The 22,388-nt window shown below is 36.0% G+C and overlaps 1 protein-coding gene across 1 annotated transcript in view; it reads left to right on the top strand.

Annotated features, from left to right (window-relative positions):
- BPTF (bromodomain PHD finger transcription factor) overlaps nt 1-22,388 on the top strand; it is a 60,837-nt gene that overhangs the window by 19,706 nt on the left and 18,743 nt on the right. Inside the window, exons 4-20 of the mRNA XM_009323778.1 lie at nt 4,468-4,691; nt 5,437-5,637; nt 6,183-6,371; nt 9,074-9,247; nt 9,377-9,552; nt 10,782-11,137; nt 11,429-11,560; nt 12,117-12,246; nt 12,993-13,128; nt 14,342-14,563; nt 14,863-17,287; nt 17,521-17,645; nt 17,880-18,008; nt 18,305-18,455; nt 19,256-19,379; nt 20,838-21,090; nt 21,521-21,682. Of these exons, the coding sequence (XP_009322053.1) occupies nt 4,468-4,691; nt 5,437-5,637; nt 6,183-6,371; nt 9,074-9,247; nt 9,377-9,552; nt 10,782-11,137; nt 11,429-11,560; nt 12,117-12,246; nt 12,993-13,128; nt 14,342-14,563; nt 14,863-17,287; nt 17,521-17,645; nt 17,880-18,008; nt 18,305-18,455; nt 19,256-19,379; nt 20,838-21,090; nt 21,521-21,682 (5,309 nt within the window). The remainder of the gene's footprint in view (nt 1-4,467; nt 4,692-5,436; nt 5,638-6,182; nt 6,372-9,073; nt 9,248-9,376; nt 9,553-10,781; nt 11,138-11,428; nt 11,561-12,116; nt 12,247-12,992; nt 13,129-14,341; nt 14,564-14,862; nt 17,288-17,520; nt 17,646-17,879; nt 18,009-18,304; nt 18,456-19,255; nt 19,380-20,837; nt 21,091-21,520; nt 21,683-22,388) is intronic.

Consider the following 22,388-nt stretch of genomic DNA (forward strand, 5'->3'; position numbering starts at 1 on the left):
ATACTCTTTAACAGTGCAGTGTGGCATGTACAGAATCGGCCAGTTCCACTAGACTTTTCACAGAACTTTGACATAATTAAATTTGTGCATAATGTGCCTTAAAACTTTATGCTAAAGCCACTTCATAAGGGGACAAATGTATTTACTACATAACTAAATTCCAGGGAAATACAACTGTAATAATTCACATAAATATTAAACTCTCTGCTTTCAGTTTTTAATGTCCTTTAGATTCAGTCAGGATGCTGTATTGCAAAACCAACCGTTTTGCATATATATACTGAACAAGATCAAACCACACCTGATATCTTGGATAACTGAAGGATAACTTAAAAGATAACTGCCGAATGCTAAAACCTGAGATTCATGAAACGATATTATCATATCAACTTTATTAAAATGAATAGAGTGTACTCACCAATACCATGTGATCAAATACATCAGAAGAAACTAATAGATCTAAAAATAATCTGCACAAACACTGATTTGAAATCTTGCCCGGGGCATGAGAGAACTGAAATCCTAAATTCTTGCATTTTTTTTGCTTTTCAAAGGGGTTTTTAGGGCTTTTTACTTCTTCTCCTCTCTCCCCTTATAAATATTATAAATCCATCATACCACTGGTTTTCCCATCTTTTAAAGGGTTTTGTAGACTTGTTGTTGTTCACTGACTCTTTTATTTCCATGCTCATCACTTGCTGAGGGTAATAAGCATCAGGAAATTTAGGACTTTGACTTGCATTCTCCTAGTAAACTGCTGCAGTGTTTTAACAAGTTATTTTTCTAGAAATATTGAGATGCATTGGATTTGTCAAATGTCTATGAAAGAAGATAATGAAACATTGTTTGGCTTTCATTTTGGTAGCAGAAATAAGACACATTGTTATTCCTGAGTTGTATGTATCTCCCTTGACTGTCAAAAACAGTTTCAGCTTTTTTTCTGCAAGATTTGTTAGTTGTTTATGTTCTTAGTGGGTCCTCCTCTATTTTCTCCAATTATTTATTTCTCCATAAAAATGTTTTGGATCTTCATTTGAACAAGATTACTTCAAACAATTTACTGAATTCTTCAGTTCCTAATTGTATCAGCATGGAATTCAGGAAGGGGTCTGTCTTCTTCGTTATTACTTTACTTGAAAGTTTCTAGCATGTTCTGTGTTGCGATCTTTATCAGTCTTAAAACTTGCCTCTAAAGCCTGCCAGTGAATAGTTCCTGGTAGCGAAGGAGGCTGAAAGAGGTAGGAAATATTCATGTGATTCTTTTCTCCCTTGCTTGGCCTCTGTTAGTGTATGTGACTCAGCTGAGTCCCCTGGAGACTAAGTAGACCTGTCCAGCACCGAGCTGGCAAATCTGTCTGGCTTGTCAGAGAAAACTGTTGGGAATCGGTCCTTGTGTAGACTTGCATCTTTCCATCTTCTTTTTATGATAGCCTCTCTGATTTCTTTAAAGGGTAAAAGTGGTGTCCCTTTAGCCAATGCAAGAAGTTGTTCAGGGAAGGTTAGCTTAAATCTGTTAATTGTTAATTTAAATCTTAACTAACTTTGCCAAAATGGATTGCATAGGATGCATTCTACAGTAGTTCTTTGACTGTTAGTTAAGTTGGTGATGAGCACTCCAAGGCTTCCACTGGCATACACCTGAATCTTGAAAAGAAGTCTGACCAAAGATGAGTTTCATGTAAGCATACATAACAGCAAGCTTGTGCCATTTTGTTTTCTGTCTGTGCTTTCGTCAAGAGAAAACGCTAATTCCTGAACTTCTGTTATTAAGGTTGTGATAGCCTTCAATTCAAGAGAAATTCCATGCTCAAAACCTTATATAAATGAAGTAGAAGGGAGATTAAATACTCTTGGATAACCTCATTGTCCATTTCTAGAATATTGTCTGAGCAGTTCTTTAATGGGTAGGACTCAAATCACACATGGAAAGATTAATTTGCTCTAGGTGCCTTCTGCAGAATACTCGCTTTTTGTGGTCTAGTGTCTTCATTCTTCACAGTGTGCCTCTGGGTTTTATTGGCCTGTAATATAGCATACCTCTAGTGGTACTGAAGGCTTTTTCTTGAGTTATATAGGGAAATTGAAGATAACAGCTAATTGCTTTTCAGTCCTTGTTACAATGGAACCTCGTAACACTAGAACAGGAAGAACTGATGGGAAAGGAAAAGACAGATGCTTCTTGGGGTTTTCAGGTGACATACGCATCCTGGATGCATTAGCATAGCTGTAGCAGTTTCAGATTTGCTAAATGGGGAAAAAGAAGAAAACAGTTGGATGGTCACTGTCGAAATTTAAGCAAGGTATACAAGCCTCTGTACCTGAGCTGCTTGTCTGGCAAATGAGTACTAGCACAGCCTTACTTCATGGAATGATGAGACCATGTAAAGCATTCATATTGTTGCATATCTAGGTCGTTTAAGAAGATGTATAAATGGCATAGCTATCTAGCAAATAATCGTGTAACGAGCTAGAGGTTCAAAATGAAAGGTTAGAGTTCCTTTTTGGGTGAGCTAAGAAATAATTGAAGTATAAACTTAGCAACAACATTATATTCTGCAGTCACGTTTGTAAGGAGCAGAGCAGCCTTACAATTGCTGCTCTGCTAGTGTCTTGCTCTTGCCACTTCTATCGGATGTTTGCCAGGGAAAATTCAGAAGCCATACTTTCCCTGTCCTTTTTAGTTAAGCATTTCATTTCTTCTTTTTCTTTCCTCTTGCTATATTCTTGCATTCTCATCTCCCCTTGCATCTTAGTTTTTGGGTGTTTGCCTTTATCTTCCTTTTCTGTGGCTTTTGTTCACACACAATAATAAAGGTGCTGCCATTCCTATTATTGTTAGTAAATAAACCAATAATTTCTTGGTTTAGAGGAGATATGGTTTAAACAATAATTTTTCTTTAACATGGAAGTCTACAGGCATAGAATATTCCATAGAGTCAAAGATTGTCAATGTTCAGCTGTTACTTTTTGTTGGGTAGTATGTGAGCAGTCGTCCTGAAATGAGCTGTTTTCTGAGGAAAACTTGTCAAATTTAACCATGCTAACGTTTTAAAACTAATGGAAAGTTACTGGTAGCCTAGAGGAGTAAATGGGTAAAGTAGATTTCATGAGCAAAGGCCCTTATGAGAGAAATGATAGTATTTCTTTGCAATACACCAGGTTTTATCATCAAAACGAAAAGTCTGTTTTGTAGGAACGGTTGTGACAAATTAGTAGCTGAATTTTGCGTAATATTGCCATTACTAACTTCATAACCACCTTATTTTAATAGTATTCTGATTGAGTTGTGAGTATTACAGTTGTTTCATAAATACAATGTGGAAAATAGATGACGTTGCCTTATGGTTGCTTGGCTTTCTGAAAACCTGAGGCCAATTTTTACCATCTTTAATGTATAAGCCATGTGGAGGCAGCCGGTAGAGAGGAACGCACAATAAACTTTGCAAGGGAAGATCTTTCAAACTACAGTCAGCTTTCCATTCCTGTCAACAATTTGATTTAGGATTATAAGTGAGCCATAGGTCTGTAATGCTTTTACAGGTAGTGCAAGTATGGCAATAGTTTAGCTCCTCTTCTACATGTGAAGGCCAGGCTGATAAATCATTGTGTCACCCCATACGGTGTTCACGGTATTGGGAGTGCTAGGGTGTGTTGCGGAAATGAGTGGTCCTGCCCACAGCCAGCCTGGATCTGGCTGCTTGCTGCTGAACAGGACCTAACAAGCCAAGCTGAAATCACGCAGCCTTCTGCAGAACCGCTTGGAGCGTCCTCCCTATGCTCTCCAGCACTCTTGAGAGAGCCTGTTACCCGAGATGTTTATGGAGCTCGCTTGGGTCTGGTGGCCCTGTTGAGATGTTTTTGACACTGCGGTCCTCCAGTAGTTTTGTCTAGGCTTGTGGCGTCCTGGAGTACCCCAGATAAAAAAATGTGGAAATCCCTTGATCTTTTCAAGGGATTGTATTTTGATTCTTTTGTCCCTTAGTGGTGCTCTCACAGGTGAATGCCGTAGAGATGCTAATACAAAATATTTTATGAATGTCACATTCTACACTTTGAATTTCATAACTTTGCTATTTCCTGAATATGCAGTCGGAAACACTATCCTTTATGGATTCTGGAGCCACACCCTCTTTCATTGCAAATTGTTTGAGACTTAGTAGTAGTTTACTGGTTACAGTAATAGTAAATATGAGAATAAACCTTGTTGCCAGATTGGACAAACCAGTTTTAAGGAGACTTCAAAAGCTTTGCTGAAGAAGTTGTCATGAGAACTTCTGAGGGGATGAAAAAAGGGAGAGAAGTGAGAAAGGAGTATTTGAGTACTAATCTGGGTGCATATGAGTGTCCTCATGTGACTTGTTTATTCACATTCAGGTATTGGCATTTAATAGTTCTCTGCAAAAAGTAGGCTCATCTTAATTTTTGTCATTTGTCCAGATATTTTAATATTTTTTAATACTCTTACAGAGAGGAAGATTCAGAAAGTGAGAAAGATAAGAAAATCTGGTACTATAGCACAAAGATACAGCTGGCAGAGTTAATTGAATGCCTAGACAAAGATTACTGGGAAGCTGACCTATGCAAAACTCTGGAAGAAATGCGTGAAGAAATTCATCGGCACATGGATGTGACAGAAGACCTTACTAATAAAGCAAGGGGCAACAACAAGTCTTTCCTTTCTGCAGCAAATGGTAAGGATATTTTGTTTAATGGGAATAGATGTTACACTTTGAATCAAATACTAGTTTATATTTATTTTATTATAAGAAGTTTATAGAAATTGATGGAGAAGCATCATGCAGGTGCCAGCATGGCTATGTAGTGCTGACTTCTTGTAGGACTATGTATCAGGTATTCCAGGATGTGCTGAATGATTCGGATTCTTGGTATGCTTAGGGTGTGCCAGATTGTGATTATTCCAGGTGTTGGAGTGGAGCTGTGTTAACTGTCAAATGTTTCTTGATGTACTGTCTTTGTATATATGTGTATATAACTCCTCATAAACATTTAACAGTCCAATGGGAGTTGGAGTGGCAAAAGTATTAGAGCTCCAATATTTGCTCCGATATTACGGAAAGTGTGAAAGAATGCATATCTCCTCTGCAGTTCCCCACCAACTTAATTTATCTACCCTGGAGCAAGAAATAGCAATATAAATCTGTGAAGGTTTGAACTTTGGTTCTAGGGAACACGTGAAGATTAGATATTCAGGTTTAAAAATGGATTTAAGTCATCACTATATAAATGCATAACTCTGAGAAATCAGTAATTAAATCTTTGGAATTGTTTCTTCTAAGTGGGGAAAAGTGGTAAGAAGTTGGATGTTATCTTTTGTCTCATTGAAAAGAAGTAGTATTTATGTCATATTACTTCTGCTCAGTGGCTCTGTAGGTGGTGGTTTGTTGTTTATTGATGACAACGTACTTTCTATTGTAGATGAAATTTTGGACGTTATCAGAGCAAGAAAAGGAGAAATAGTGGAAGATAAAAACACAGCAGATGATGAAGCAGAAAAGGCCAAAAGTGACGTTGATAATGACCAGACAGATGCTGAGAGGGGCAAGGAAGAATCTGGAGACCAAGACAAAACTGAGGAAACACCCACTGAGCAAGATGTGGAAAAAGTGAAAACAGAAGGTAAAGAAACTATGACTGTGCTTTAACAACTTCATTTAAGTAAAGTGAATCTTTTGTTAAGATCCTCACATTTCTTTAAGTGTTAATGTGATTTTTTTTTTTGTATGATTCTCTAAGTTATTTTTTAAGTAATAGGTGATGCTTGTCAGTTCATTTGTGGTTGTATATTACAATTGTTTTTCTTGTTAAGTAATTTCACCAGTTTTCCTACTTTTCAAGTTAAATACAGCTAGCTTGTAGATACCTTGGCTTAAAGTACAGGTCGCACTTACAGGTTGTGAACATCATGTTTGTAGTAAGCAATATTACATCATTTTTAACATTGTTTTCCTCATCAGAATTAAATAGTTTGTTCTTTGATTCTGAGACAATACTATCTCATAGCGGGGGAAAAAAAAAAGAGGAAAGGAAAAAGCTCGGTGTTTTTCAGCGTTATCAAACAGACAAACAAAGCTGCTGAAGTTGCTTTCTATGGATGATGCCAAATGACATCCTAAGACATACTAAAGAATATCCCTAAAGTTTTGTTGTGCGTTTTACTATAGAGGCAACAGTCGTTGGGGATAAAAGTAACTCTGTGACATCAAGCACTGATGACAACAACACAAATCCTTCTGCAGGAGAGACTAGTTGCTCTGAAGGGAAGAACGCAATGGGGTGTCAGTCAGAAACCCTTGATAGCAACAACGTGGCAGAGAAGAAGGTGGCATCAGAGCTCCCTCAGGAACTCTCAGGTACAGAAGGCACTGTTACCAATGCCTCTGTAATTTGGGGAATCTGTTAAGTTTTTCTATCTGGTTTGTTGACTAAAACCATTCACAGCGTATATCACTCATGCTGTTTGCTTGCAGTGCCATCCTTTACTGCTACGTTGTCATTAACGTTTCAAAGTTAATTTTCTTGCAACTAGTGCTTGAAATTTGTGGCCCTCGTGACATTAGCATTTGTTTTCATGCCTTCCAAAGATGACTATGGCTAAGCTTTTTATGTTCTATTTTCTGTATATTTTATTTTTCCATAGTGATCCATAATGATTGTTAGCATCTTATCAAAGTTTATTTCAAAATCTAATTTGCTGCCGGCTTGTTTATTATTTTAACCTCTCATTTACTGTATAAATTACTAACAAACAGAGTATTTTCATTCACATGAGTAAACCATTGCACTGAAATGTCAAGATTGAAATTGTCATGCTAGGAATTTTAAACAGCTTTCAGAATTATAAGCACAGAGGCTCTTGTTGTATTTTAACCTATTTTGTTCTGCCATGTCAGTGATTCAAAAGTAGTAATATACACTATTTAATTAAAAAAACAAACAAACAAAACAAAACCCAAACTTTAGATTTAGGAATAAATGGGACTTGATTAGGAGTAACAAATTATCAGTGTACAATTTTAGAATGATGTTCTATTACATTTAGAATTATATTCTATTACAAACTGTACTACATAACTACGTGTTATTCTAAACATCTGATTACTGTTAAAACGATCAGAGTTTTACTTTCAGTTCTTAAAAATCTAAAAATACTCTAATCTGTGATATAGCCATACTCAGTGTGTTATGTTTTGAAAAGTGGTAGTAAACATTTTCTCTCCTACAGAAATAGTTCTCCATTCAGATACAGATTGCAGTTCTTGAACTTGCAAATGTGAATGCGTCCAAATGTTGTAATAAACTTTTTTAATAGGAGGAGAAAATGGAAGTTAAGATTAATCCGTAATCTGGAAGCCTCATAATACACTTCTTTAATACAGAAAATGTCCTAGTGCATGAGACAGAAAGCATACGTGTTAGATATTTGACCAAATATTTTTGCCTGTTCTCATATTTTTTTATTCCATTTTAAAGCTAAAATAACTGTACAGAGGTTTAATGGAAAAGATACATATCCTATAACCTTGTTCCAGACACATTTATGGATTCATATTTTATTTTAAAGATTGACTTACATATTTATCGTTATTTTTTTATCATACTTTCACAGGTACTTTTCTCCTTCCAAAGCTTCTGGCTTATTTTTAAATGAGTGGGCTTTTTTTGTAGGAAAGTGTGTGTGTGTGGAGAGGGTTCTTCCTCAAGTCTAATCTACTGTATTCGTAGTGATACTTGTGTTCCTATTATGAAATTCTAGTTTGAGACACTCGTTTCAGAGGGAGGGAGAGATACCGAACCAGTATCAATGAGGCAGCTACCCCCAAAGAGGGGGAAAATAAGAGTAAAATGCAAAGCTAGACAAGAATGTGTCTATCACCATCTTGTTAAATGCAGTTTGGATATGAGTCTGGTTTGGGTGCTTCCACTCTCCTCCAAATAGTAGGCACCACAAATGGTTCCATTTTCCTCTTAGTAAAAAGGGAGATGGATCGAACAGTGGTGGTCACCTACTTGGCAAAGCCAGAAATAAAGATGCATTCAGGTTAGGGATCTTCTAAGAATCCCAGAATATTTACCTAATTGTCTTTCTGCTGGGAGTGAGTATTTCACAAAAAGAAGGTTTTGTTCTGTCACCTTTCTTAATAACAGCAGAATCTCTTGACGTTTTGGAAGAATTCTAGAAATGGAAAAATCTTGTATTTTTTAAACAGCTAAGCTGTGTCTCTTTTGCACAAAATCAAGATGACGTTGTTTTGAGGGATGGTGGCTTGTTCTTACTGGGCAGCTGGAGTGATTTATTTCTAGGTAGCTGCAATTCACTGATGCTGTAGTCGAAAGGTCATACTCGGGCAGTACGCCTTAGCAACAAGTGAGATGGCAATGATGTCCACAGCTGTCAAGACAGACAGTAACAAGGACAACTGAGGACCAAGAGCCCATTTGTCTTACTGAGCTCGAAGCAACATCCTGACCCATCAGATTGTAAGAAAGAGGCTGATATTTTAAGTTTGCAAAGGAAGAGTTTAGCTATAGTGTGATGTCAATTGAACAGAAATCTGTGGGGTTCCTCAGAATTAATGCGCTGAAGAAGAGACAATCAAAGACTCGGTGGAAAACTGGAGGGGAACTGAAAGGTGTGTGCTTTGAGGAACAGCTAAAGCACAAGAAAATAAAAAGAGAAAATCATAGAAGCTGCAGGAAGACCAAATTTCATGAAATCTGCATTCTAAAAGCAAAACAAAGTCTCAGTAGAGGGTTCTCTGTGTGTGCATCTGTAGAAAAATAATTGTCTTGTATTTAAAATATATTCATATTTCATCCAAGTATGACTTTCAGTTTTTCAGAGCTGTAAAAGTTGAAACTGCTTGAAACAAAACAAAAAACACTTTCATGGATACGGTGCTCTGGAGGGAACTAGTATTTTATGGGTATTTCTCTCCAGTCCAGCAAAAGATGTTCACCTGACTTTTTTTGTTTAATGAAAAATGTAAAACTAGAAAAAACTGCATTGATCTAATTTAAAAGAAGAACTAAAAATGAAGTTGTTCTTTTGTAGAAGAAACTGGTCAGATGATCCCTAGCAACAGTAGCAGTGCATCTGCTGCACCTCTACACTCAGACCATGAAAACAGCAATGGTAGTGAGTTGGGCTCTGGGCAGAATGACTCCATTAAGACGCCTGATGATGCTGAAAATGCAGAGAGGGGGTCCCAGACTTCAGAGGACATAGGTAATAGTAGTGTCTCCAACTTTCATTTTATGCATCTTCTTCTTTCTTTTTTTTCTTTATAACTCCTATACATCAATAGAAAACTTCCAATTTTTAAGTTTGTTTTAAAAACCTTTTTTTCCTGGGCAGGAGAGAAATCTAATGGTGAAAGAAGTGATTCTCCAGGCGCAGGAAAAGGCACGCCAGGTTCGACGCGAATGCTCACAAGATTACGAAATCCAGATAGCAAGTTGAGCCAGATGAAAAGCCAGCAGGTTGCTGCTGCAGCACATGAAGCAAATAAGTTATATAAAGAAGGCAGAGAGGTTTGTGCACATCTTGGAAAATTCAAAGCAGTACAAAAACTGTTTTAGAAAACTGATAATATTTTTAAAAATAAAGTGATTTTGGCAGACTATGGAGGTACTTAAAAAAAAAAAAGTAGTAATAATAAATTAGCAAATGGTGAAATTGTAATATCACTGGAAGCTTTTTACCTCCCTCTCCTTTGCTTTTGCTCTTTTAGTTGCTGTCTACAGAGTGGTATGACAGTGACCCAGTGCACCTCCTTTCCTTTAACGTGCTGGTCATCAAAGTTAGAGATTTATTTACTACGTAGCCAGTAATAAGTTATGCATTTTCTTCCACTTCTGTCTTCAAATCTCTCAGAACTCATGTGCCAAACTACAACTTTACAGCGGTTTGTGTGTGATGATTGTTTGAATAGCTAGGTAATAGCCACTTTTCTGGTTCATAACAAATCTGTACTGGAAGGGTATGGTCATTTAAAGACAATCATTGCAAAACTGTAGCACTGCTTGATGCAGACAAAAGTGAAATCTCTCTCAAATGTCTGCCAGTTGGTATAAATTTTTTGTATGGCTGGAGGTTGTTTGTTGGTTTTTTTTGTGGTTTGTTTCAGGTTTGGTTTTTTTAAGTAGCCCAGTTTCTCCAGGAAAGAAGTGTTTGAATGTTAAGAGTTTGTTGCAGTTAGTTGTCTGCATATTGTTTGGTGTATTAATGTTATTTTTGTTAACTGGTTTTCCTTGTAAGTTAGCATTTAGCATATTTATTCACAAACCTCTTGAATTTGGAACTCAGTTATGAGTAATTAGACCAGTGATGTTATCCATGCCATGTTTTCAAAGTCAAAGATATTTGTTTGCTTAGCTACATCTACGAATTCTGTGATTTACCAAGGAGAGGTTTCACAGAAAGCTTACTGAAGTTCAGGGAAGCTATTTTCCCAAAGCTGTCTCCCTCAATAGGCATGATTCAGAGCAGCAAAACGGGTTCCTGTTTGACTTCCTCAGGAGCCTGGATGGCATTTTTTTTAATGTTAAAGTTGATCTTTGGGAATATCCTAACTCTATATACAATCAGTGATGAAGTACATATATTTAGTATATAGGATAAACAGGTATTTGCTTCTACAAACTGATGTAAGGTATTTTTATTATTTTATATATAGACAGTTGAAGCCTAAATCATAAATAAGTAAATAGAAATATTTAAAACTTAACTGCATCTTTAAAATCATTCTCTCTTTCACAAGGTTCTGGTGGTCAACTCTCAAGGTGAAGTCTCCCGAATGAACACAAAGAAGGAAGTTGTGATGAAAGGAAATATCAACAATTATTTCAAATTAGGGCAAGAGGGAAAGTATCGTGTTTATCATAATCAGTATGCCACTAATTCATTCGCATTGAACAAGCACCAGCACAGGGAGGACCATGACAAGAGGCGACATCTCTCGCATAAGTTCTGTCTGACTCCTGCTGGAGAGTTCAAATGGAATGGGTCTGTACATGGGTCCAAAGTTCTTACCATATCCACTTTGAGGCTAACTATTATTCAGCTAGAAAACAATATCCCGGCATCATTCCTTCACCCTAACTGGGCTTCCCACAGGTAAATTAATAAATGAAAATACATATTCTCTTGTTTTACTTGTATTTTTGCTAACAGTATTAATAAGCAATGGTCTTTGTTTTTTCAAATCAGTGATTTCCAAGCACCATGCGTCAGTTTATTAAAATATAAGATCACGTTTGTGTTTTGTGGTGGATGGCTAAAAGGATTGCACGTTTGAGTAAAGTATTAAAATATAGGAGGTTTTATCCTACCATTAAATCTTATTAACATAGCATGCTATATTAGTGCACGTGTATGTTTCAGGTTTTTATCTTTTTTCCAATTTAGGTCTAACTGGATTAAGGCTGTTCAGATGTGCAGCAAACCTAGAGAATTTGCACTAGCGCTGGCTATATTGGAATGTGCCATTAAACCGGTTGTCATGCTGCCGATCTGGCGGGAATCGTTGGGGCACACTAGGTAAAATAAATAAACATAAAAATTTTTTGAATATGAGAACTTTTATTTTGTTTTACAATTACTAGTTCCTCTAAGCCTGTAAGAATTAAATTTAGTTTAAATTTAGTCAGTCATTCAGCACTTGAAGTGTTTTCTCAACCAGAAACACTGAAAATACATGACAAGATTTTTATAGTGTCATTGCTCCTGCAAAGCAAGTTTTCTTTATCTGAGCCACAGTCTTAAAGTGATAAACTTTGGGAGGCTGGGAGAGCAAATTTCAACACACTCACTTCAGTGGAGTCTGTCTTTTGTCTCTCATTGTGTCATAGAACCAGAAGTGAAATGAGTCTGATGTTAGACACAGTTGCAGGCAGCTGTGTTTGCCTTACTAGAATAGCCAAAAAAAAGCAGTGTTCCTATTGCAAGTAACACATATGACATGATACTGGGCTTTCCTCTTAACTTCAGATATTTAAAATTATTCAAAGGGATAGTACATGCTGTTGTTTGACTGTTTTTTTGTATTTGCTTACAAGATCCTGTACTTAAATGTACTTAAATCTATATGTATTAGATTACGCAGAATGACAGCGATAGAAAGAGAAGAAAAAGAGAAAGTGAAAAAAAAAGAGAGAAAACAAGAAGAAGAAGAAACAATGCAGCAAGCTACATGGGTGAAGTATACATTTCCTGTCAAACATCAGGTAAGGCTTTCTTTTGTGTGAAGAACAAAAAAAAAGTACAAAATGGTTGATTTCTTACTTTTTCTGTTTTCATTTTAAACTTAAAATTTTAATGCCATTGCATTACTCCCTGCCATTGGAGTAGGAACCATGCCCACCTATTCAAGCACATAATCTTGGTCTGAACTACATTTGACATGTATTATGCTCTTAGTGACAGTGCCTGAGTTGACAGATCTTTGTCTGCAAAATGCAGCCTTTCCTAATGGAAGGGTTCTAGATGTTTATTGGAATCTTGTCTGTATGTCTGTCCAGTGCTCCCATCCCATATCCCCCCTCCCTTTACTTTGGAAGGTTATATTATATGATGGGAACTACTATAGAAACCTGTTTATATTTTCCTACAGTAGATATTAAATATTTTTGTTGGAGTTCTTTGCTCTAAATTTTTGTTGTAACAAACATACAGGTTGATTCAAAAACTTGTATAATCTTTCAGCTTTTAGGTAAATAGATTCTCACTGGTACATGAAATTTAAATTTTTTTTTTAGATGTTACTATGATAGAATCGATTTAATTATCAGGAGATATATCTTTAGTTTTAGATAGCACGTTATTTCACAAATATATTTCAACTTGCTTGAAAAAGTCTGTAAATTGAAGTTTTTGTTTTGTTTTTTAAAAAATCATCTTAGGTTTTTAAATGGATGTATATGTTATAGTGTAATAGCACGATTAAAACTACTATTTTAAAAATATTTAACAGGTTTGGAAGCAAAAAGGAGAGGAATATAGAGTAACGGGATATGGTGGCTGGAGCTGGATTAGTAAAACACATGTCCACAGGTTTATGCCCAAACTGCCTGGAAATACTAACGCAAATTACAGAAAGTTGCTACCAAGTAAGTGTCTGCATTGCTTACATTTTTTTAATTACTAACATACTGCTTTTTATTGTTTATTCAGTTAATTATTTGCATGTGATATTTCTTATGTAGACTTTGTTACAAATAGTGTTCCAGAGAAGCTTTTGTGGATTTCTGCTAATCTTTGTCGATATAACCAGTTCAGTTGTCATAAACATTTTTTAGCTACATTAAATTGTTTCAATTATGAAGTTGTGTGTAATATTTGTACAGCTTTGTATAGCCTTATTTAAATTAAAGATAGATAAAAATCATGTAGATAATCACAAGCAAAAAAATAACATCTAAAGTATTGGTGTATATATACACTTCTCCCCCCACCCCCCCCCCGTTGACAGAATACTATTAAACAATTTTATCTGGAAACAATAGTTTTATAAGGAGAAAGAAATTTATTTCTCTAGAAAGTTCAGAACACACCTTCTCACTTATTTGTTCCAAGGATTTATATCAAAAAAGAAAAATTTTGCACAGTTGACTCTTAGAATGCATCCTGAACTGTATGAGTCTTATTTATAATAAATTTAATCTCGAGTTTTTCCTTTTAAAATGTAGGAAATGGCAGCCCACCCTATATTGCTATCAAAATTATTTCTTTCCTCACATATTGATCTAATACTTTCCCTGTTGCTTTTAACTGGATCAAACACAAAATGGATGCCGCTGTTTTTAGCGTTGTCTATATGTTTGTTAAATTAGATTCATTTTGCTTTCTATATTGCAAATCATAGCCACTACAGTGTTAAGCACAAAGTCCTTTGAATACTAATGTCCATTCTGGCTTAATTGTAGAAATCAAAATTATTAAAAATTATTTGTGAATTTTCAGAGTCTGAATTAATATGCTCTTAATAGGCTGGGTTTTCAGAAAGTGGTATTTCGTTTCCTGAAAAATGGGGGTGGTGGTGTGTGTGCTTGTTTTGTTTAAGAAAAGCTGAATATGGACTCCTGAAAAAATAATGTAAATGAAACTTTTTTCTCTCTGGTGGGCTTTTAGATTATTTTTTTTTTTAAATTCAGTATTGCACAAAGCTTAATCCATGATGTTACCATTGTATACTTAATTCTATTTCTGAATTTCAGTAATGATACGTGAATTATTTGAGAGGTAAACTAACATACATTAAAATGTAGCAGAGTATAAAAAATATTCTGAATAATTGAAACCATTTGATTGATTTGTTAATAGCAAAGAGCGAAGATGAAAAATGTAACTTGGATAAACGAAAAGGTCCAATTAAGGTAAAAACAGAGAAAGATAGAACAAAGGATTCTCGTGATCTGCAAGCAAAAGACAAAGCAGATGTTTCAGAAACCTTGGAGAAAGTGCAAGTGAAAGAAGAAAAGTCACGTGAAGAAAAAGTAGAAGTTGATACGATTTCTGAAAATTTAGATCATGCAAAAGACAAAGGTGATATACTTAAGTTTTCTTGTAAAACTGGCTATTCATTGCCATGTTGCATGTGTAAAAGCATAGGACCTCAGAAATTGAAAAACTGTGTAACAGCTTTTCTCAAGACATTTAAAATATCTCAGTTAAATGATTGCTTATTATCCCTTCTAGTAGTGTCTGAAGTTTTTGTTCCCTTTTTCTTGAAATCTATTAATATGCTAAAAGGTCCATTTGTTTCTTGGTACTTAATGTAAAAATACAGTTTGGTATTCATTGTTAAGGGAACTTACTGATTCAGAGTTATTTCTTCTTCGCAGTGGAAAAAGAAATTGATGGTGAAAATGATAAAGTCATCAAGGAAGAACCTATGGATGTAGACGATGTGAAAATTGAATCCCCCATAAAACATGAGGATAGTCATTGTAAGCTGGATATAATCAATGTCAGCGAGGGATTTCATTTAAGGACTTGCTACAAAAGGAAAGTAAAATCATCAAAATTAGATGGACTGCTTGAGAGGCGAATAAAACAGTTTACACTGGAAGAAAAACAACGTCTAGAAAGGATGAAACTGGAGGCTAGTGCTAAAACAGTAGGCATTCAATCTGTAAGCCCCCAGAAGAACATAGATGAACCAGAAATGAGAAAAGTAAAAGGAGGAAGCCGGTTTGACGTGTCTTCCCAAGATCAAACCTATATTTCAGATAAGACCCAAACCGAAGATGCAGAACAGGACTGCTTGCCAATCAGCAGCATCTCTTGTACCAAAACTGGTGAGCTAGATGAACCCTCTTTGCCTTTGACAAACAGGCTATCGAAAAGAGAAGGCCAGCTACTGGATGAAGACTCACCTCAGTCCTCTGAAGGTGAAAGCTCCATGCAGAATGATAGTAAAGAAAACAACCCTGAACCTATGACTGCTGATAAGTGTCAAGGACAAGAAATTCTTGGCGAGTCTGAGAGTTCCTTTGTGGATGGCTTGAAACAAACAAATGCAGAAGGTAGAATCAAATGGGATGTTTCAGAAACAAGCGAAAAACCTTTGAAACAAAAACTACCTATTACCAGAATATCTCAGCGTGAATGTGAAAACTTAGAGCCAGTGGTAACTGAAAGCTGTAGAAAAGATGCTCTGGCCACTCTTGACAAAACAGATTCAGAAGGGAATTCTGAACAGCAGAGCAAAGATCCAGAAAACAATCGTATGATAAAAAGCCATATTGAACCAATGTCCTCTCAAGAAAGTGAAATGGAGGAAGAAATTGCTCCAGGAAAGACTGAAAGTAAATCTGAAAACAAGATTATATTTCACCAAAAATCAGTTAGTAGAGATCTAGAACCATTTAAAACAGAACTAATTTCTGAAAAAAACCTTGAAAGTCAAACGCTGGAACACATGGATGAAGTAGAAGTTGATGACGATTTACTGAGCTCTAAAGTAACTGAGGCTAATGGTCAAAAGAAAGGTCAGGAACTGAGAGTGGAGACAAGTACCATAAACAAATATCTTGACCAGACAAATCTAAATAGTGTTACTGACAAAAAGAATAATAAAGATGAAGAAACTGAGACAGACTTAGAAAAAGAAAAATCAGCATTTCAAATGAACGGAAAAGACAATGACATTAAAGTATTATCAAATGATGACTGCTTAGTCAAAGATACCTGTGAAACTAAGTCAGGGGGTGATATTGAACCAAAAGTTAATAATATTAATAAATCAATTCCGGAACATGAAATAAAACCATTGACTTTTAAGGAATCTTCAGTAAAACCATTCATGAATGGTGACATCATGATAGAGGACACAAAGGACAAAAATAATGTGGACCCTAAGTCACATCTGCAGAGTTCACCTGAGTTTGAATCTGGAGAAAGTCTTCAGCCACCAGATGAAGTTCCCAAGTATGTGCAGAAAAGTGAAGAAAAACAGCTTTCTCCTGAGAGATCTGCCTTTGTTGGCACTACTTCTACGCCAACGCATACTGTCTGTAAAGAAAATAACCTGAATAGTGAAACAGAATCTATGGAAACTGAAGTAATTGAGGATAAGAAAGTTGCTCCATCGCCTGTAACTTCATGTGAGGAATCTAGCTTGAGTAGTGACTTTGCTGATCAGAACGGTGTACAGACATATAAAATGGAAAATATTAATGGAGAAAGTAAAATAAAAACTGTTATTACTGAAGTGACTACCACAACATCAACTGTATCTACAGAATCCAAAACTGTGTTTAAAGTTGCAGAGACTGTGGCTTCTAATGATGAGAAAACAACAGTAGTATCATCTACAGAAAATTGTGCCATATCCACTGTAACTACCACCACTACTGTAACTAAGCTTACCGCTCCAGCTACAGACAGTAACGTTGATGTCATTTCTGTTCAAGAGCATAGTAAAACAGTGGTTACAACAACAGTAACCGATTCACTGACCACCCCAGAAGGCACATTGGTGACTTCCATGACTGTCAGCAAAGAATATTCTACAAAAGACAAAGTGAAGTTAATGAAATTTGCAAGACCCAAAAAAACTCGTTCTGGAACTGCCTTACCATCTTATAGAAAATTTGTTACCAAAAGCAGTAAAAAAAGCATATTTGTTTTACCCAATGATGACTTAAAAAAGCTGGCCAGAAAAGGAGGGATCAGAGAAGTTCCCTATTTCAATTACAATGCAAAGCCTGCCTTGGATATCTGGCCATATCCATCCCCAAGGCCAACTTTTGGGATCACTTGGAGGTACATACTTTACATTTTTTGAGGAAAAGTTCAGGATGTGATTAAATTAATTGAATTTTAAAATACAAGCGGTATACACGTTTGTGCCCAAACATGCAAATTTTGCTATTTATTATTCAATCATTTTCTATATTGTTCAATAAAGGTAGAATGGGAAACCTTTGTCCCATTGGTTTGGTTAGGTATTTTAAATACATTTTGATTTTTAAATATAATTAATACTCTACTGTTAGGTACCGACTTCAAACAGTAAAATCACTGGCTGGAGTGAGCCTTATGTTGCGCTTATTGTGGGCATGTCTCAAATGGGATGATATGGCAGCAAAAGCTCCACCTGGGGGAGGAACTACGCGTACAGGTATTATTTATTTAAATTTCTGGATTTCTTAATGCAAAAACTCTTGCTGTTAAGTTTGAGTGTTACACTCATTCCAAGCATTTCTGTAAAGGCTTGATGTTAGCTATGGCATTTGAATTTTTTTAGTCAACAGTTTGTACTAGCTGCTGTTTCTTTACCTTGAGTATGTTGGGTTGATTGGAGACTTAGCTTTTTGTTTTCTGTTATTAACGTATTGGGACTAATTTGTTGTAGAAACATCTGAAACTGAAATTACAACAACAGAAATAATCAAGCGAAGAGATGTTGGTCCATATGGAATCCGGTCAGAGTACTGTATAAGAAAAATTATTTGTCCCATTGGTGTGCCAGAGGCTCCGAAAGGTATGTTTGTTTATACATATTTTTTTTTCCCCCTTCCCATAAGCTCCTACAGAAATTAAGGTAACTGGATCTTTATGTTAATTCAGACCATCAGGGGAGCAAATATAGCTTGACATGAACTATTCATTTGCCTGTTTGAAACAAACGACGCATTTAACAAACCAATGCGATTTATCTGAAGCTGAAAGGCCTTCCTGTTTACAAAATGAGACTGAAAGAGACACTAAATCTTGGTTTACACTTTAATTTTGTTTTATGATTGAGCTTAATGTGTGTGTTTTGACTGTTCTCTAAAGAAACTCCAACACCCCAGAGGAAGGGACTGCGATCAAGTGCACTAAGGCCAAAAAGGCCAGAAACACCCAAGCAAACAGGCCCTGTTATAATTGAAACTTGGGTAGCAGAGGAGGAATTGGAACTATGGGAGATCAGGGCATTTGCTGAAAGGTAAGTGAACTCAAATGAGCTTTTAAAGGAAGCAGTTCTAATTTGTGTGTGTATGTTAAATAGAAGTTCCCACTAGAGAACACAAACTTGGTAGCTACAATCCATAAAAGTGGATCTGAGTTGCATTTTTACTGTGTCTTTTGGTAATGATAGTCAAGCTTAAAGTTGTAAAGCTAAACTATTTGCTGGTACCAAAACTAATTTATGCACATCTTACAGATTTGTTAGAACTAATATTATATTAATTTTTCCATGCTTATGAACTAATCATTGTGGTATGCTAAAAGGCTATTACTATAATGCATGGAAAGGCTTTATCCTACTTTCGGCATGGTTTTAAACAGTATGTGTTTAAATACTTCTCTAATACAAAGAAAATGAATGTGTACAAGTAAAGTAAAGGTAAACTCAGCCTGAGAATATTCAAGTCATAAAATGAATGTTTTCAGTATTGCATGCTTAGAGTTGGAACAACATTTTTGAATCTCTTGGAAAGAATTGTTTTAAATTAATGGTATGATATAGATTGTTTGCAGTCTTGGGTGTAATTATAAATTCCAGTTTTGATTAATGGTTTCCTGTAAGGTCTTGCAATAGTTTAGCATCAGAATATTTCAGGGTTGTTGCATGCAACTTCAAGTTTATTTCAAAATACTTTTAAAGCCATGACCAGTTTTTCAGTGATCTTCAGTCTTGACATTTGTTCTTATAAGAGCAATTAAACTGGATAAAATGAAATCCAGTTTGATGGTTGGATTTTATGTGGTGGTATAACTTACTTTTGGTTGTGTCTTTGGCAGGGTGGAGAAGGAAAAGGCACAGGCAGTCGAACAACAGGCTAAGGTTAGTGAACAGAAGAAGGCAGAGGAATTCAAGGCCCAATTGGAGGCTCAACTAAAACACCAACGATTGGCTGCCCAGCAGGTGGGGGAGCTATTGGTAGTCCCACCTGTCACCAACTATGCACTGGTTGTCCACATGCATTAGGATATGGGAAACAAAGTTTATCCCTATCTTACACCATTTTTAAAATAGTTTCCACCTCCTGTGCAAACTAAGCCATCAAACAGTGCTGCTCCTACTGTGTACATTTGTTATTTTGTAACGGGGGTAAGGCAAAGATTTGTTTTGAATTCCGTTTGGTTTTTTTTTTTTTCACCTAATTTATAACACTTTAAGGTTTCATTTGTTTTCATTTTAAAAGAAGGCTGAGAAGCACCAATCTTCAGGTAAGGTCAACAGTGTTCTGTGGTGTAATGGAAAGCTGCCTTGGCATATAGCTGACTTGAGAAGACAACTGCGTTTGTTCTTCATGCTTCAATCAAATTGAATCTTTTGATTTTATCCTATCTTAAGTTGGCTGAATGAAACCCATTGATAATTTTTTTTATATAGATAGATACGTATGTATAGATATGTGTATGTATATATAAATGTATGCAATTAACATTGGGAAACCCAATCCCATGTTGGTGTTTTACATACGTTATTAAGAATTGTGCTTTTTTCCAACTTACTCCTTTATCATTTCATCTTCCCTGAAGAAAACATTACTAGTGAATGAGCATTTCTGATTTGTGGGCATTACTGCAATATAATGCTAACCAAACACTGAAATTTAAATTAATAAATACGAGGTATAATTCCAGTAACATAGGGAAGAATGTTAGATTAGTTGGAATTTTTAAAAGAGCTTACTGATACTGTCCCTTCACAAAGTGGCTCTCTAAATGTACCTTCTTGACAGTTAGAGCACAGAAGGTTGCTGGGTAAGGCAAGGGATTTTGAACCTATTTTTTTTAAGCAAGCTGCAAACTGGATTTACAGTTAAAAGAATAATTTTAAAAATTACATTCTTAATGGTGAAGCAGAATGATACAGTCTTTTTATTTATTTTTTTTTTTACCTGTAACTGGCAGGATCTCAGTGCAGGCAGCTCTAAACTTAAGAATGATAGTAATAAACTCTGTTAATGATGGTGTACTGCTTACTGACATAGATGCAGGCTGTATGCACATGGTCAAAGCCAAATATAGATGGATATTTTTCAAAGTTTTTTTTAACCTTTCAGATTAATCTGAGGCTAATTAGTAAGTTTTCTTTAAAGTAATATGTGCAGTGAAATTAACATAAGCTGAGGATTTTAAAGATGCTATAAAGGAAAATTTCTGGCTGTGTACTATCAGCAGAGTTGTAGTTCTGCAGGTCAAGGAGTCTTGTGCTATAGGGTACGCAAGCAGCCTATTCTTCAATCCTTTACAACTTGAACTAAAATCCTACCAGAGTCCTTCATTTTTCAATACTGGGAAGAGACAACATTTATTTTACAAAATCTGAAAATGCTAATTATCCCTTCATTTAATTTTTTTCTAAATTCTGTAGAAACGGCTGGAACAGCAGAAGCAGATACCTGCAGCTGGTGTGGCCCCCGCAGTCACTACAGCCAGCAGCACTGCAACTACTGTCTCAACGGCACAGAAAGTTGTGGTAGGCCCTTTAGCGGGCCCAGTCCCCACTGGAACCAAAGTAGTACTTACTACAAAAGTGGGTTCTCCAGCTACAGTAACATTCCAACAGAACAAGAATTTCCATCAGACTTTTGCTACTTGGGTTAAACAAGGCCAATCTTCAACAGGTAAGTAGCCGTTCATCATGGAAAGAACATGTAAATAGGATGAACTCCAGCACAGCACCTACATCTTTTCCAGAATATATAGCATTATTACATTTCTTGTTATCTTTGCTCTTAACTCTCTTGCTAAGTCAGCAGGATACTTCTGAGATAATACCTGTCTAATTTTTCTTTGTTCGGACTTGCTAGGTAGTCTTATTTCTGACCTCTCTCATCTATTACTGACAGTTGTTGTACTAGTAATCATTGATAATGAAAGCATTCTATGCTGTAACGTACTGTTTCCAAAAAAGAATCTTTACCAAAGAAAGTATGACGCATTCAAAAATGATTGTAAAAATAATCCTGTAGTTTGCTGTTGCATACTTGAAAATGGTCATTTCATTGACTAATTATTCTGCTCTAAAACTGACTGTTCTGTGTACCTCAATAGCCACTAGCACAGCTGCCACTTCAGCCACAACCATTGCCAGCACAGGGCAGACCTTCCAGATCTCAGGCAGTCCAGTAACGATGGCAGGGAAAGTGATAACTAAGCTGCCACTCCCTGCAAACAGCAAGATTGTTGCCGTCAATGTGCCATCAACTCAAGGAGGTAGGGGAAAGGGAACTGAATTAAAAATGTATGCCAGCTTGCTGATTAATTCTCCATTGACGCTATTTTCCCAGTGAAGTAAACTGTGACTTGAAGGGGGAAAAAAACATTTGTATACATGCAGGTTTCTAGAGCTTGTTCCCCCTGTATTGCCTATTTGTGTCTGTAGGGGAAAAATGCAAGTTTTTTGCCTATAAATTAGTCTACATTTCATAGTGCAAAATTAGAAGCTTTATTTTTAATAATGTGGAATGAAGCATGCTTTTTTTTCATTATCTAAATTATACATCAACAAAACAACTTTCTTCACAAAAATAAAAGCTGCTGTTCTTAGTTATTAATGCCTGCATCTGCTCTTCACTGATGAGCAAGAGCTTGGCTCCAAACTAAGATTAGCATTTTTTCTTCTTGCTTCAAGAAGACGACTTAATACTTTGAGATTTGTGAATGTATATTGAACAGAAAAGCTCAATTCTCTGTCTCCATTATACTTGGCATCTGAGGAAATCATGAAGGCTACTAGTTTTGTATTGAAATTTCTTAGGTGGCAGGAAAAGCATTACCCATTTTCTTCAGCACCATGAGCTTGTAGGTGAAAGGTGTTTGAACTGGTCTCCTACATTTTAAATTAATCAGATTATAGCTTTTAATGGTTGTATAATACTAATTTGTGGCACCGTGTCAATGCAAGGACATATTTGCAGTT

Source organism: Pygoscelis adeliae, unplaced genomic scaffold (genome assembly GCF_000699105.1).
Source record: "Pygoscelis adeliae isolate BGI_AS28 unplaced genomic scaffold, ASM69910v1 Scaffold75, whole genome shotgun sequence".
NCBI lineage: Eukaryota > Metazoa > Chordata > Aves > Sphenisciformes > Spheniscidae > Pygoscelis > Pygoscelis adeliae.